The sequence below is a fragment of the Heterocephalus glaber genome, unplaced genomic scaffold, assembly GCF_053883595.1.
Source record: "Heterocephalus glaber isolate CG9 unplaced genomic scaffold, H.glaber_assembly_v1.0 deba00001561, whole genome shotgun sequence".
NCBI lineage: Eukaryota > Metazoa > Chordata > Mammalia > Rodentia > Bathyergidae > Heterocephalus > Heterocephalus glaber.
In genome coordinates this window covers 3,506,225-3,521,989 of record NW_028258349.1, presented here as the reverse complement: position 1 = coordinate 3,521,989, position 15,765 = coordinate 3,506,225, and the positions used below count along the sequence as shown (strand labels likewise).

Sequence of the window (15,765 nt, the reverse complement as noted above, 5' to 3'; positions counted from 1 at the left end):
CCCTTCTTCCGTATTTGTTTTGTGCGCCAAGAGGTTTGTTCTCAGGCTTCCCATAGAATAGGCCAGTGGGTGGCACTATCTGATCTTTAGCAGTACACTGTATCTGACTTCCTCTTCTAAGGCCAAGGCTCCAGTTGAAGGTGTAGCCCTCTCCCTTGGGTGCAGTTCTTACCATGCTCCAATAACTATCCTTTTAAGTGTAAAGGTGGTAAAGGCTTTCTACCTTGCAAGTCCCTAGGTACATCCAATCTCCTGCTGATGCATTAAACCTGCCTACATTGTGGTAAATAATCCCTTCATGAAAACATGCTCCATTAGCTCTTTGAGTGTACTGTTTCCTGCTAGAACCCTGGCTAATTCAGTCACTTTTTTGCTAGCTCTTGTCTTGCTTTGTAATTTCTTTTGTTTTGGTTTTTTTTGGTACCAGGGATAGAACTCATGACCTTGTGTTTGTGAGGCAGGCACAGTGCCACTGAGCTAAATCCCCGGCCCTTGTAATTTCTTTTGAATCTATCCCTACTTCTTTCTATGACCAATGACCTGCACCTTAGACCTGATCTTCAACAACTCAATAAACTGTACTGTACTAGGGCCTGTGGTCATCATCCTTTCCTCAATCTTTTAAAGATCTCTTTACTGGCTTAGTGTCTCCTGTCTCGATTTTACTGCCAGACTAATATTAATAAATAGTGCTTTACTTAGATTCTCTTCTACCTGTCTCCAGTGGCTATTAATGGCCCAAATAAATAAATAAATAATAAACTCTTTAGCCTGAAATTTAATCCCTCTGTTGCCTGCCTCTACTTTTTCAACCTACTCACCTACAAAGCCCTCTCCTAGGTTTATTAACTTTCCATGAAATATGCCTGGGCCTTCCTATGATAGTTTGCTCATGCTGCACTGTCTGCTAAGCATCCTATTTCCCTTCACTTACCTTGTTTGTTATTGGTCCTTCATGCTGAGGTCAATCCTCAGCTCCTCTAAATTCTTCCTAGATCTTAACAAGTAGAAGTGGTCTCTCCCTTCCCAAAACTGTTCATTGTCTGTTCTATTTTTTAACAGTTAATGATGTCATGCCTTGTGAAATATGTTCTCTAAATCATTGATGGTATATTTAAGATATACCAACACCACCTGGTATTATCCATATGAACTTTAGGCAAGTTCTTGCCTCCCTCTTTTCTTCTTGACAGATAAATAGAGCATCACACATGCCAGGCACTGTGGAAGGTGCTGAGCTGCACTGGTGACCAAACATTTGACATGAATCCCATTCGCATGACCCTTAAAGTCTAGTGAGTAAGAAAGACATCAGCTAAATAAATTCACAATATAAAATGGCAGCTGTCATAAATGGTATACCTTTCAGAGAGATTTACTTGACCTATGATGTCATAGAGTGAAGAAGGCTAGGGGTTGGCAGGAAGTGGGGAGAGTCTCACAGCAGAAACAGAAGATAGAAAGCCGTAAGTCTACCCATCTCTTGATGGCATATATCATTAGTCAAATGGCACCTTCCACATAATAGCAGCTCCAGATTTGCTGACTTTTCTTGAATCTTGTGTCAGATGTGTTCTAACAGACCTCTTAGATTGATACCACTCCTTGCCTAGTGTCTGTCCCTGAAAAATATTTTCCATGGAGAGCTTACTCTTTTTAGTACATGTTAATTCTATATCTGGCACTAGCATATACTACTTGTTATTGCCCTCAGTTATATTTGTTATATGCCATTTGTTAGTTTATTTCTCTTCCTCACAAGTTTGTAGGAACTAAAAACTTTTAGGAGTTATGTATTTTATATATTTCCTATGTCTTATGACTCATCCCTCATGTTTCATAAATGTTGTAGATTTATTAATGATCATAGATTTTTTTCCCTCCTACTTCTGTCCTTCCATTTCTGAGGAATAAGTCAGTGATTGTAAATCTGTTGCTTCTTATCAGAGAGAATTCAAGCCTGGATACTGACAACCAGGCCTTTCTCAGGTAAAGGTAGAAGATAAATCCATTTCTTTGTGATTTGGGGAGAGAAATCCATGATGATTAAAGGAATTGGCCTATAGGGGTTGGGAATATAAGGAAAATGGGCCAGAAAGTCTACGTGTAAGAAAAATTGGGCTCATAGTCACTAGCCAAAAGGGATAGTCTCCGAGATCCAGAGCAACTTGACTTTCCTGGATTAAGTTTAGTTGGCTTTCATATTCCTGAGGCTTAACTTTTTTACATCTTTACCTTTAAAAACTGTATTTGAAAGGTATTTGCTAAAGGATCCTAAAGTTAATTAGTGGAGGTGCAGGAACGGAGTGGAAAGAATGGATGATAGCCGGAAGGGAAAGCATGAGAGAAAATCAACAAGAAGCATGGTCTCCTGGTGAGGAGTTCTTCCAGCCGAGCTGGATTCAAGCTTCCTCTCCCATAGGTAAACCTATTGGTTCAGGCCTTGACAGTAGTATCGGTTAAGATTTCTAAAAGAGGCTGAAGTGGAACCAAACATTCATCGATTTTCTTTAGGAGCTTGTTCTGATCAAACAAATAAACCAAAAATAATTCACACATCTCTTTTTCTTAGGTTAGTTTCACTTGATTTTGTCTTTAATGCAATGGATGGAAAAACCATCCCTGAATATTTTCAGTAGAGTTGGCCATTAGTGAGCCTGGAGGCCCAGCTAACTTTGAAGCATAGGTGGTGTGTTGTGTTACAAATAAACTAGGTTAGCTAGCACGGATAAAGGACCAAGATGGCAGCTTTGGGGAAGGTGCAGTCTCCTGGCTTGTAGCAGCAGTATGACAGGCTTCCTTTCTCTGCTCAGACTTCATAGGATGATCCTTGGATGGTCTTATTAGTTGGCTGGGGCTGCAGGAGATGGAGGCAGGTAATGAAGCAAAGCACAATGTAGGGTTTCCAGAAGCCTCTCATGGAATGGCACCAACCCCCAGGACAGATAGTAGCCCCATGCCTCATTTCCATACGGGAGCATAAAAGCCAAAGAGTCCCCTCTCCATGCCAAATGCCAGGATTGAGACTTCTGCCTTAGATGACACCTGCTGTAGGCCGTTTGCAGCCATGTAGAGAAATGGGCTTCTGCCCTGAGAATATTTGGGCCCAACAGATCTTTGGTTCTGGAATTTGGATTCTAGGGTTGAGGCCTCCCTCTAGGACCTACCATCACTGAAGTGTTTAGCTTCTCAGTTTACTTCCAGGGGCTGGAGCTGCAGTTGCTCCCACCCCTGTGAAAGAAGGGACAATACAGTGTAGTTCAAGAGAGGAAAACAGAAAGGTGAATTTATTTATTTAGGTGCTACAGTGGCAGGATGCTGCTGGGGATCAGGACACGCAGTATAAGTAGTAGTTTTCCTAGATTTCCGTGGATAGAATATCTTCTCCGTTACTTTCCAGCTCCTCTCTTCCTGGTCCTATGAGCAGCACAGATTCATCAGAAGCCTTGATTATTTCTGAAGAGATGCTTCCATCCCTCCTTTTCCCACCATCAAAACTAAAATCCATCAGCTATCTCACTTCCAAGTTAAAACCAGGATCATTGGTTGTAAGTCTGAAAATCTGGGTGTTCTACCCCTGGAACCAGGGCAAAATACATATCCTCACTGCTAAAGTCTCTGAATACTTCCTTTCTGTACATTCAGTGTATTTGGGTTTATATACATCTTTATACATATCTCTATATATATATTATCTGTTTTTCTCTTTAGATAAACCTTTTATATGTATCATTATATTTATTCCACAAGCCTCCACCCATATTTTATTTGCCAGCCCAAGTAAGACTCAAGGGTTTCATTGATTTCACTGAGTCCCAGTCCTTTTCTTTCTCATACTCACGATCTGGTACTCTTCCCCACCAGTTGTTTTGCCTACATTCTGAAATCTCTCCACTTAACATCTGTGTCTACAGCTCCTCCTGACATTCCAAGTCTATAGCGCATTTCTCACCAGACTTGACTGCCTTCAAAGCTCGTCCCAAGTCTGAAAGAGAATTCCAAATCAGAGGAGATAGGCTGTAGTCTAAAGAACTAGGATTGGGGTAGGAGGAGTTGTTCCCTGGGGAACAAGGGGTATTTTGGAGAAGATGCCACATTTTATTAACAGTACAATATGATTTAAAGTGCAACTTAGAACAAAGCTTGGGATTGTAGGAGTTTTTTTTAAAGGTTGAATCGGAATTGTTCTCTACTTACATTGTTATCCAGGAATATAAAAAATCTGGGGTCTTAGAATAGACAGCAGGGAAAAGGAAGAGAATAATTCCTTCAGGAGGGAAGCAGCAGTGTGCAGAAGAAATCAGATAGAGGTCAAATTGCCAGTGGATAAGAAGAGGTCTACACACACCCATCCGCATGTGCATGCGCACACACACACACACACACACACACACGCACTGCAGTACATTCTGTGCTTATACACTGAAAGAAATCAGGTAAGTCTAATGTGAATAAAGTTGACAGTGCAAAGGCTGGCTCTTTGCCTTCTGTTCTTTCAGATTTTCAAGTTTTTCTCATTCTTGTTTTTATGAGACCTGGAGAGTAATGGTGGTGCTTATAGTGAGCAGAGACTGAAGGATCTTCGTTTTCAAGATACAGTTAGTTAAGTTCAAGGAGAGATCAATGTAAGAGGACTGCATGGTTGAAGTAAGTCCAGTCTCAAAATTTTGTGAGTTTCTCTGCATGTAGATGCATGTATACATTCGGTCCAGGTGTGTAACTTGTAAAACTTGAGTCTACCTTAAATAAGATTCATACAGGGATTTTATGCCAGACCACTTTGTGAGGGTTCCTTTGTACCTAAGTGAGACCAGAGAGTACGCATGGGATTTGGGGCTTTAGAGGAAATTCTGCTACCCATATGACCTTCCTTGACTTGTACTGCAGTCCCCACTGGGAACAAGGACTGACCTTAGCCTTATCTCTTGAAGTATCTTTTGATACTGGGAATTGAACTCAGGACCTCGAGCTTGCCAGACAGGGGCTGTGCCACTGAGCTACATCCCCGGCCCCTCTTAAACTATCTTTTAAACTTGCCTAAAACTATTCCATGGCAGAGGAGAGTAAAGACAACACTGACCTTCATCACTGTATGTAAAGTCTTAGGAATGGCTGAGGGTGACCATGGTTATTTGATCAGGAGATATAATTTTCTCCCCTCCCAGCATTGTCTAATGACGTAACTGGCACTTTTCAGAAGGGAACCAGGAGGTGTAACAAAATAGTGGCTGCCAGCCCAAACCTTAACAAAGTAACACAACTTCTGTACATCAGCCTGGAAATCTGAGGATGTGCCCATCCCTCTTGGTGGATTGGTTTGACTTTTCTGGGGAGTCTGTGCCCTGTTAGATCTGGTTTTAGTTACCCATCAATGTTAAGAGAGGGAAGCCCTTGTATTTTCCCTTTCTCTAAAAGAGGGGTCTGCACCGGGTGGGAAAGGAAGAAGAGCCACGTGATCTGGAATATCATTTTCAGTCCTTTTTGGGGGCCCCAGACTCTAAACTTATACATGGGAACATTGGCTAGGGTTCTCTCATTCACAGAACAGAGGGAAGCAAATCTTCCCAGGGCTGCCTGGGATAGGTTAGGATAGGTTCAAAGCTTTAGACAACAGTTCAAAAACTGAAGCATTCAGAATCCAGGGCAGGTGTTGGTGTGATTATTATGAGTTCGTGTCTGTTTCTCAGGTCCATCCCAATTCTCTGAGAACAGAAGCTATGGAAGAATTATGTATACTGGAGGCTCCATTTGAAAACTAGAAAGGAAAAACTGGTGGTGACCAACGGCCCGGATTATGGTCAGGAGTTACCAGCGAAAATTAAATACACTATGACAAGCCCTGGTTTCTTTCAACAGGGGTTGGTAGTGACCTCCAAATAAAATGATTTTAGATTCTTATATTTCTGAGGGTACAGACCACAAAGCAACCATCAAAGAGAGTCTTGCCTTAGGGAACCTGCTAGATGGAAACATAGAGACAGGGGGCTTCTAGCCTCAAGTCTCCGAACTTTCTGGTGTGTGGGGGGGCCTAGCCATCCAACCACATGGTCCTCTTAATGTGAATCTCCAAACATGGCTGAGGCCATCTAAGCCACTTCAGCCTAATCTTCTCTCTCCTTCCCCCGTCCTGGCTTAAGGGAGTTGTGTGCCTTAGGATAGAAGCAGGGAAAGGTGAAAAGGGACAGTAGGAGGAAAACTTGGACCCCAGTTGGCCTGTCCTACTGACAGGCCCCCGGGGTAAAGAAGGAGGAATGGAAATGGGTGCTTCCAGGGTTCTGCAGCAAACCCAGGTGGTGTCCCTTGCCCAAGGCATCAAAAGAGAGGAAGAGAACAGAGGGCTTGGGAGGTGGGCAGAAGGCATCAAACGTTGCTGATGCGCACACTAAGGGCACTGCCCTCCTTCTCAGCTTGCTCCCTTAATGACTTCTCCAACTTGAGCTTTTCAGGGTCTCCGTAGCGTACAGTGCTATCACGAAGGCCACTAGGAGGGGCCACTTTCACAACTTGGTCAAAAAGACTGAAGTCTGCTATGTATTTGCCACTCGCTGACAGTGAGATGGCAGGTGTGAACTCGTAGCCCCAAAGGATTTCCTCCGGCAGGTAGGAAGTGCGCACCTGGCAGGTGGCACTGGTGGACTCCACTGTCCCACTTAGAATCAACACCAGCTCAAAGTCACCCTCACCACTGCGAAGAGGAAGGTCTTTCAAGGGACTGGTCTCATCCACCACATGGTAGAAAGTCAGGGGGAGAATGAGGAAGGGGCTGTCGGAAGCCGTGTCTACTTGGAAAGTCACATTGACCTGGTTGAGACGAATGTTCTCACCCTCCTTGGTCTGGTGGGTCTGAAGCAGTTTGCCTGTCACCTGGCAGCCAATGAGGAGGCTCTTACGCATATTGGCAACTCGGATCATAAGGCAGGGCTTCCCATTGTGGGAGGCTACAACTGCATGCTGGCTGAAACGGATGGTCTCCGCTCGCTTCTTGGGCCGGGCAATCTTCGCCAGGAAGGTACCGGTGATGAAAATCTCCAGAATGGTGGTGAGCACCAGTTGAGCAATGAGAAGCACGATGGCCAGAGGGCACTCCTCACTGATGTAACGGAAGCCATAGCCAATGGTGGTCTGGGATTCAAGGGAGAAGAGGAACGCTCCAGTGAGTGTGTGCACCTGTACCACACAAGGGGTGTGGTTGGCAGGGGGACCCAGCTCTAACAGGTCCCCATGGGCCACAGCTACGAGGTACCACACCACACCAAAGAGGAACCAGGTGCCTGCAAAGGTTGCAGAGAAGAGCAGAAGCTTGTAACGCCACTGCATGTCAATGAAAGTTGTCCATAGGTCCTTGAGGTAGAGGAAGCGCTTGTCAGCAATATGCTCCATTCTCACGTTGCTTCGGCCATCTTTCGTCAGGACTCTCCGCCGCCTTATTCCTGGGCCCATTATGGGCCGGCTTTCTGTCTGAGTGGTCTGGCTGTAATAGACCTTGGCAACCGATGTCATCTAGAGGGAGTAAGATAGCATCAAGGAGGTTACTGCACAAATCCAGCTAACTCATAAACACCACCAAGTGACAAGCAGGAATTAATATCCATTTTGGTGCCACTTGTTCTTTTACTAGCAAATATTTATTGAGCACTTGCTATATGCCAGACATTGTGCAAGGTACTGGTAAGTCAAAGGTGAAATTACATCATCCTTGCTCTCTAAGAACACACAGCTTACAGAGAAAGGTACAAGCTCAAGAAGTATGTAATTTTTAGGAGAGGAGAGGCAGAGATAAAAGTAATTCATAGTTCATTGAAAGTAGAGATGAGACTAGTGGAGGCTCTACCGATCTCCACAAAATCAGTTCTGTAAAGTTATCTAATTTTGAACTAGGATTTTCCCCATCCACATAAATATTATAAGGCAAGAAAGGATATTCCATTGAAATCCTTCCAGGTCAATCCTCTTACCATCCACACATACTCTTAATTTCTCTATTTCTCTCCTAGACCCAAGTTAATACCTGTTGATGATACCAAGACACTCATCTGGCTGAGGAAACTAGCAGAAGTTGCCCTTCAAGATGCTCTGCAAGTACCCAGCCCATTTTTTCATCATCATCATCATCATCATCATCATCATCATCATCATCATCATCATCATCTGTTTGCATCATCTGAGGAAATTAGGTCTGAGTTAGGATCTAGATTGGTATTAGGAAGAACACAGACAGGACATGAACAAATAGAAATAAGCAGTGGTGGAAGAGAAGCATGCATAAGCTTCCTGGAAGCACTGGGACATTTTCCCAAGAATTGGCAGAATTGCCAGATTATAGGTAGCAGAATTGTCTTGACAATTCTCCTGTCTCCTGAAGTAGGAGCAGTAGGAGTACGTATTAGTTAAGTGGCTATGTCTGCACAGGCTCAAATTCAGGATTGCTATTTGCCCTGATAGTAGGAGAAAGTGGGACAAGGCACTGAAACCGGAGACAATCCATTTAACACAAGGTGCCTGGCACCCCTGCCCAGGCAGTGACTTGTACTTTTCCAGCAGAGAAATTTTTAATATCTTGAGCCCTTGGACTCTGAATCTGATGACCAGATCTTCTCCGAAGGAGCAGGGTGATATGGGAGTTTGGCCCTTTTCGGAGATCAGAGGGGCCTGTCACATTTCCATTTCACAAGAATCTGCACCAGTCATTGTTTTATTGTTCTTCACACTCTGTCCCTCCGCTGGTTTCCACTGGCTTGCCCCTGGAAAACCCTAAATTACTGAGTTCTCCATATTTCCATCCAGATAGACAGTAAACTGAAGATCACCAATGGATGAGAATCCCAAGAATGTTCAGAGGCAACCAGAATGCCCATTTTACCACCCTGTGGGCCATTTGGAACTTTTATCTGTGGGAGACTATTGTTCAACTAGACTTGAGTGCTACTTATTGCCCCATGTCCTTGGTTACTCTGGAACAAAAAAGAAGCTTTACAACTCTGAAGCCTGAAGAATTCCTATTTAAGGCCAAATAAAGCCCTATTTAGTACTCAGTAGTGGCAATAATAATAAATAACCATGACAATGCCTGTGTGGATATACAGTACTGTTTTAGAGTTCACACACAAGCATACCTTCTCATGTATTCCTCAAACTCTTGAAAAGAAGGGGCTGGGGATTTAGCTCAGTGGTTCTGCCACCTGCCTTGAAAGCGCAAGGTCCTAAGTTTGATCCCTGGTACCAAAAAAAAAAAAATCTTGAAAAGAAGATATAAGCCCTCTATAAGAAATTTTGAGGACTATTAGAGAACAGATGAATTACTGCACAGTTGAAGGCAATTGAACATAATTTTAATTTTCAAAAAGAAAAAATGTACATTTCACAAACTATAAACAAACAGGCAAGATAGACAAATTGTTGAATGGGTTAGGAGAGAAGGTTATCAGTAAGATTCAGCAAGGGTTCACTGAGAACAAGTCACACCCAAGTGATTTCTTTGTATGATAAGGTAACTAAGTTGACAAATCGGAGAAATCCAATAGATCAAGTGTATCTAGGCTTTAGCAAGATTTTTGACAAGATCTCTCATTGTTCTTGGAGACAAGATAAAGAAACAGAATGGCAATCTAATTAGGTGATTTAAAAATTATTTAAAAATCAGTAGTACTGATGAATGGACAATGAGAGTCTGAAATTAGTTTTCCCTGATGTGTCAGAGAGCTTTATCTTTGCTCTTACCTTATTCAATGTTCTTAACAAAATTTTATTGAAATTGGAGAACTCTATAGACGTCAACTATGTGGATGACAGAAAGCTGAGAGGGATCGCAAATGCAAGGGCTAAGTATAATTAAGACTCAAAAGGAGCCAGATGAATGGGCCAAATCTAACAAAAAGGATAAATGTTGATTTATATACTTGGGTTCAAAAATATCCTAAAGCAAATTCAGGGTTGGGAAGATGTAATTTAGCAAGCAGTACCATGAAGACTAGAATTAAACATTTTAGCAGAAAATGAACCGACATGAGTTATTCATGTATTTTGATTGACCAAAAAAAGCAATACAATGTAAGTTGATTCTACTCGGCTCAGTTTATCCCACACCTGCAGTATCTAGTCTCTAGGAGCAATCAGGATGTGAGAGGATTGAGGACCAGATCACATGAGAAATAGTTAAAGGAAATGGGGAATTTAGGCAGAAGAAGAGACAAACTGAAGGACGTAGCGGATGTCTGAAAATACTTGGCTTGAGAAGGGCTGTCATATGAATAAAAGTTTGGACTAGTTCTTTGAGCTCAAGAAGAACATCCAGAGCCAGTAATTTCAAACTACAGGAAGAAAGATTCCAGACTGATTTTACAAAGGGCTCTGTAACAATTAGGACAATCCAAATATTTTAAGAAGCTTCTCTAAATGTGGAGAGTGCCCGGACCCTGAATGTATTCTAGGGTAGACTGGACAAGCATTTTGCAGAGATGATAAAGGAGATTAACCTTTGGATGGGGATTGAAAGATCGTCTGTAAACTTCCAACTGCGCTCCTGGAGGATGCTGATGCCTGTCTCCTCCTCTCACCTCTGCCCATGCTCTTTCTGTACTGATGTTTAGGGATTCCTCATCAAAGTCCCAGCTTTGTGTTGAGGGGAAATCCTGCATCAGGGAGAATGGAAGCCCTGAGAGCCCATGAAAAGTCTTGTTCGCCATTCTCAAAATAACAGTCTATTATTACTTCTCACTTTAAAGCTTATAAATTGGTAGTTTGATCCTCACACTATGAGGTAGGTAGAAAGATATCATTACAAACTAAGGCTCAGAGAGCTTTGCCCCCAACTAGGTTAGTGATAGAGGCCTTCTGGCTCCTGGTCCATATATTTTTTAATTGTAGCAACCGCTTCCGTGGAGTCCAAGTTTATTGTCACGGGTCTCCTGCTCTCAGAAGGTACTTCTGTGGTACCTCGTACATAGGACCACAGCTGAGAGAAAACAGAACCTGGAGCATCTGAGCCCAGTGAGAAGGCTGTGGACTCGTGGGCACTGGAGATTTTGGCTACTTGCTAGTCTCTGTTGCCTCTGGCTGTTGTGTTTGCCGCCTCCAGCTGTTGCCTGCTGTTGCCAGCCTTTGTTTCTGCCACCTCCAGCTGTGATGTGCTGCTCCCAGCTGTTGTGCCACCTCCCACCGCCAGGTGCTTTGTTCTCCACAGTGGCCAGAGTCACAGTGGATAAACAATCAGTACACTCCACCCCCAAACTGGCTAGGCCCCTGGGGAAGGAAGCCGGCCAAAGTTCTGGAAGTGGTTTGCTGTAGCCCACCCAACATATACAGTCTCCCTCCTCCAGTGGGCGCTGTTTTCCCAAACAATTTCAACTAAAAACCAGGGCCAGCATTCCAAAGGCAAGACCCAGCCTCTGAGTAGTGAACAAACAAAAACAAAGACATCCACCATCTTCTTCCTCTAAGAACGGGACTTAACAATTCTTTCCCCAAATCAAAAGCCAGCCATAGCTATGGTGTCGTCCAGCATGGTCCTTTAGCAAATACCACTCCCACCTCACGCTTAATGCTGTCAGCTCCTCCTAGAGCATTCTTTCTTTACCTTCAAGCTCATTTCTTTTACCTGACAGTCACTTATCTTCTAAATGAATTGATTTACCAGAGTGCAGAATTGCTCTCAAGCAAGGAAATGATTTGTGACTCTCATGACTAAAATCGGCTAAGGCCTCCTATTGTTTTTAGGATAAGCTGGAAGCTTCCTAGCTCAAGTTGCCAGGCCCTTAATGGCTCTACCTCTAGGCCTTCTTCCTGACAATCTTCCAAACAACCTTAGACCCTAGTTCTGTAAAGAGCCTCACTGTTCTATCCTCTCCACCTTTGGACCTGCTTTTGTACTGCTCAGCCCAGTGCCTACCTGATGATCTCCTGCTTTCCCTTCAAAACCAAATTCAAGTGTTAGAGATGGCCTTAGAAGGCTTCCCCACCCTCAAAGAAATAGTTCATCTTCTTGGGGCTCTCTCCCACCCCACTTAGGCATGGGTTTACTGAGCATGCTTTTGCACAAGTTACCATTTTATCACACTGTGGTGCTTTGAAATGTTTGTTTACCATTGTTTGCCATCTGTGAACTCTTAATTTAAGGCCAGGACCGTGCCTTGCATCTGCTTCCCCAGAACCAACTACAGTTGCTGAGAAAGACAGGTTGCAGAGATGACTGGAAACTGATCTGGACAGGCAGAAGCTGAGGGAGGTCACAGCCTGGGTCTGCCTCACAAGAGATACTGAGTCCACGGAGACCTTCAGGGGAGCCATGGCACAGCAAGAGGGGACCTGCCTTTACACAGGCTTCAGCAATGCTGCAGAGGCTTACAAATCCTTTTTTGGAGGATGGGAGGAAGGAAGCCCAAAGACCTCAGTATGAGCCCTTGTCTGGGTCAACTGTTCTTTTGTAGGAGGATGGTGACAGAATGATCCTTTAAGTTGCTGCAGAGCCCTACAGTTGACTATTGCTAAATCAGGTGGCTAGAAAGGATGTTTCAGCCCCCTCCAGCAGGTGAGGGGCAGGGAAAAGCCCAAAGCCTATCACCTTGGAGGAAAGCACCCCAAGGAAAGAGCTTCCTCTGTTTGCTCTGCCATAAGAACAGCTTGACTGAAAGGAGTCTGGGCATACAAAGACTTAGATGCATTCACTTCCAAGTGGGAGTGCATCCTGTCTTCTCCCACTTGCTCTCCTCTCTGGTTGCCCAAATCGTCATTACAGATGCCACTGTCCTCCCAGGTGCCCATGGGCAAAGTCTGGGATCACGGCAAACTCTCTCCCCTCACTCAACACCCATCTAATGCTGTGTTTTGTGGATCTATTTCTTGTGCCTCCTCTCCTTCATTTCTTTGTCTTCCTTAATGCCCTCTGGCTGAATTGCTGCATAACCTCCTACTCATCCGGTCTCCATTCCTTCTCTCCTCAAATCCATCCTACCTTGCTGCTGGATAATTCTTCCTCAATTATACTTCTGATCGTAAATCAATGAACATTTACCCAGTATAAAGCACTTTCACATTTGATTTTCATGGCATTATTCCTGGAAGGCATTAAGATCACAATCCTTATTTTATGAATGAGATGCCATGACCTGGTAAGTTGTAGAACTGAGCTCGTGTTCAGGTCCTCTGTCTCCCAAACTCACCCACTTTCTTTGTTTCTTTTTTTTTTTTTTTTTTTTTTTTGGTACCGAGGATCGAACTCGGGTCCTTGCACTTGTGAGGCAGGCGGTGGAACCACTGAACTAAATCCCCGGCCCTAACTCACTTTCTGTTACACTGTGACTGTCTCTGCTCCTTCCCCCACTCAAAAAACAAAAAACAAAACAAACCACTTAACATCTTCTCATTATCTGCCAAAGAGAGTCAAAGAGAGGGAAAACTTAGGTTGGTACCCAGGGCCTTCTGTGATCTACTTCTTGGGGGGGGGGGGGGAGTGGCGTTGAGACAGGATCTCACTATGTAGGTTAGACTGGTCCAGAACTTCCAGAACTTAAGTTGATTCTCCTGCCTCAGCCTCCCAAATGCTTGGATTACATATGTGCACCACCACACCCAGCTCTGTGATCTACTTTTGACCCTCTTTCTCAGCCTTATTTCTTGCTGCTCCTTTCCACTGGCTCACTTTAGGCGAACCAATGGGTCTTCGTTCCCTGCTGCATTCACAGGCTTTCCTGCCTTCACAGGATCATTCCTTCTCTTCTGTTTTCCTGGCCTCCTGAGCTCAGTTCAAATGACCACTCTTCCATGAAGTCCTCTCTGATCTGCCCTTTTTCCAACTTCACATACAAGTTTATCTATGCACAGCAATCACCTTCATGGCACATCATTTGTCTTGTTACAAAAAAAGCTCAATGAAAGAAGAGTCTAGGCATAATGTCTCTTGATTACTCTGACAATTAGCACAATGCCTGACATGTACTAAGTGCTCAGGAAATATTTTATGAATGAATTAATGAGTAGAAAGGGGCTCGCAACCTGCTCCAGTCATACGGGTCAGTCTAAGAACCAGAAGGGACTCCATCCTCACAGTAGGGCTGAGGAGCTGTGGGAGATCTTGTCCTGGTATCATGGGTGAAACTTCACTCTGGCCTAGGGCCTTTGGGGCTTTTGTATTCTCCCTTTCTTGCTAGTGTCTTCTCTTGTGAGGTTTTCTCTTATTCCTTGCACACATAGAAACCACAGATGACTAATTAGAAACAGTACTAGATGTGCAAACAAACCAAACATCTTCACCTGTAATGATATTGCCCACCGTGTGCAAGTGTAGTTGTTGTTTTCATTCATTCATACAATTAACTTTTTTAAAGCATCCACTGGGTACCAGATTCTACATAGACCCTGGAATTATGCAGATGGCTCAGATATGGATTCTGCTTTAAAGACCTTACAACCTGATAAGGAAAGCAACCATAAACCAAGCAGAAAGTCATAAGTGCCACAGAGAAGGCCTCAGTGAAGTGTGAGAGTTTGTGATATGCTAGGCACTGGACTAAATTGGGTTTCTTTCACTCTTCAACTCCCCTAACAACCTTATAAGAATGTTATTCCCATTCAGAACAGGAAACATATTTAATAAGCAACAATCAGGACTTGAGCGTTTTCTTCTATCCCTGACTGCCTCACTCAGGGAAGACTCCATAGAGAAAGGTGTCATCGGGCCTGAGCCTGAAGGATAGGAAAGATTTGGACCCTGAGAGATCGGGATTTAGAGAGGGGGCTTTCAAAATAAAAAGGCCCTTTCAATGAAAGGGGAACATGAGCCAAAAATATAACATTGAGAAAATCCAGGGCCAGCCAGGGAGTAAGAAGGCATTTGTTTGGGTCGAAGTGAAGGAAAGTCCTTAACAGGACAAACTGGAGGAAGAGCAATGTGGTCTGATTCTACACTACTCTTGTGCCAGCTGGGCATGGCAGTTCATGCCTGTAACCCCAGATTTTGGGAGGCTGAGGCAGGAGGATCACTGCAAGGTCAAGGCCAGCCTGGGCTATATAGTAAGTTTAAGACCAGCCTGAAGTACATAGCACGATCCTGTCTCAAAAAACTACACACACAAAAAAACACCCTTGTGCTTGCAGTCTGCTTCATGCATTTAAGGTTGGACAGCCAGAATGGAGGGCATCAGCCACAGCCTTGGTGTGGAGTGAGGCCGTGCGGCTCTTGCAGGTGGGGGTCAGAAGCAGAGCTGTGGCCTCTTCCGGGTGGGGCTGGAGCCTGTTTTTCATTCTTTCCCAGAGCCTCTAAGTGACTTTCCTTTTTTGGCCATGCGTAGTTCCCCTTCAGAACGTTTGTTTCAGGGAAACGGAAAAGTAGGGGGGAACACTACCCTTTACTGAATGCCTACTTCAGACCGGCAATCACCTCACATTTCATTTTTGCAGCAGCTCTGTAAAGTAAGTCTTATGATCCTCATAATTACTGCTTAGGAAGCTGAGAGTCAGAGTCAAGCGACTTCTTGTGGCACAGCTGGGGTTTGGACCCAGTTCTGACTGGATTCCAAAGTCCTTTTCTCTGTAGCTTCAGATTAATCCTGAAGCGAGTTTGCCTTCACTGATAAAACCCCACACTCTACACCAGGGAGATCCCACCCAGGATCCAGGCCGGTGTGGAAAGTCCCTAGCAAGGATGCCCAGGGTGCCTGTGACCATGGGAGGCAGGATCCTTCCATTGTGATGGCTTCTACTCTTACACAGCATGTCTTTATCCTCTCGCTTCCTTCTGTGCTCCCTGCTCTCCCCTCCTACCTTTCATCCTGG

At 44.1% G+C, this 15,765-nt stretch overlaps 2 protein-coding genes across 3 annotated transcripts in view; both read right to left on the bottom strand.

Moving 5' to 3' along the window:
• Positions 1-15,765, bottom strand: part of Slamf9 (SLAM family member 9) — a 122,660-nt gene that overhangs the window by 88,550 nt on the left and 18,345 nt on the right.
• Positions 3,260-15,765, bottom strand: part of Kcnj10 (potassium inwardly rectifying channel subfamily J member 10) — a 30,895-nt gene continuing 18,389 nt past the window's right edge. For both annotated transcript variants that reach the window (XM_004858736.3, XM_021239684.2), the window contains one exon: positions 3,260-7,500. In XM_004858736.3, coding sequence (XP_004858793.1) covers positions 6,361-7,500 — 1,140 coding nt within the window. In that variant the 3' untranslated portion in view covers positions 3,260-6,360. The remainder of the gene's footprint in view (positions 7,501-15,765) is intronic.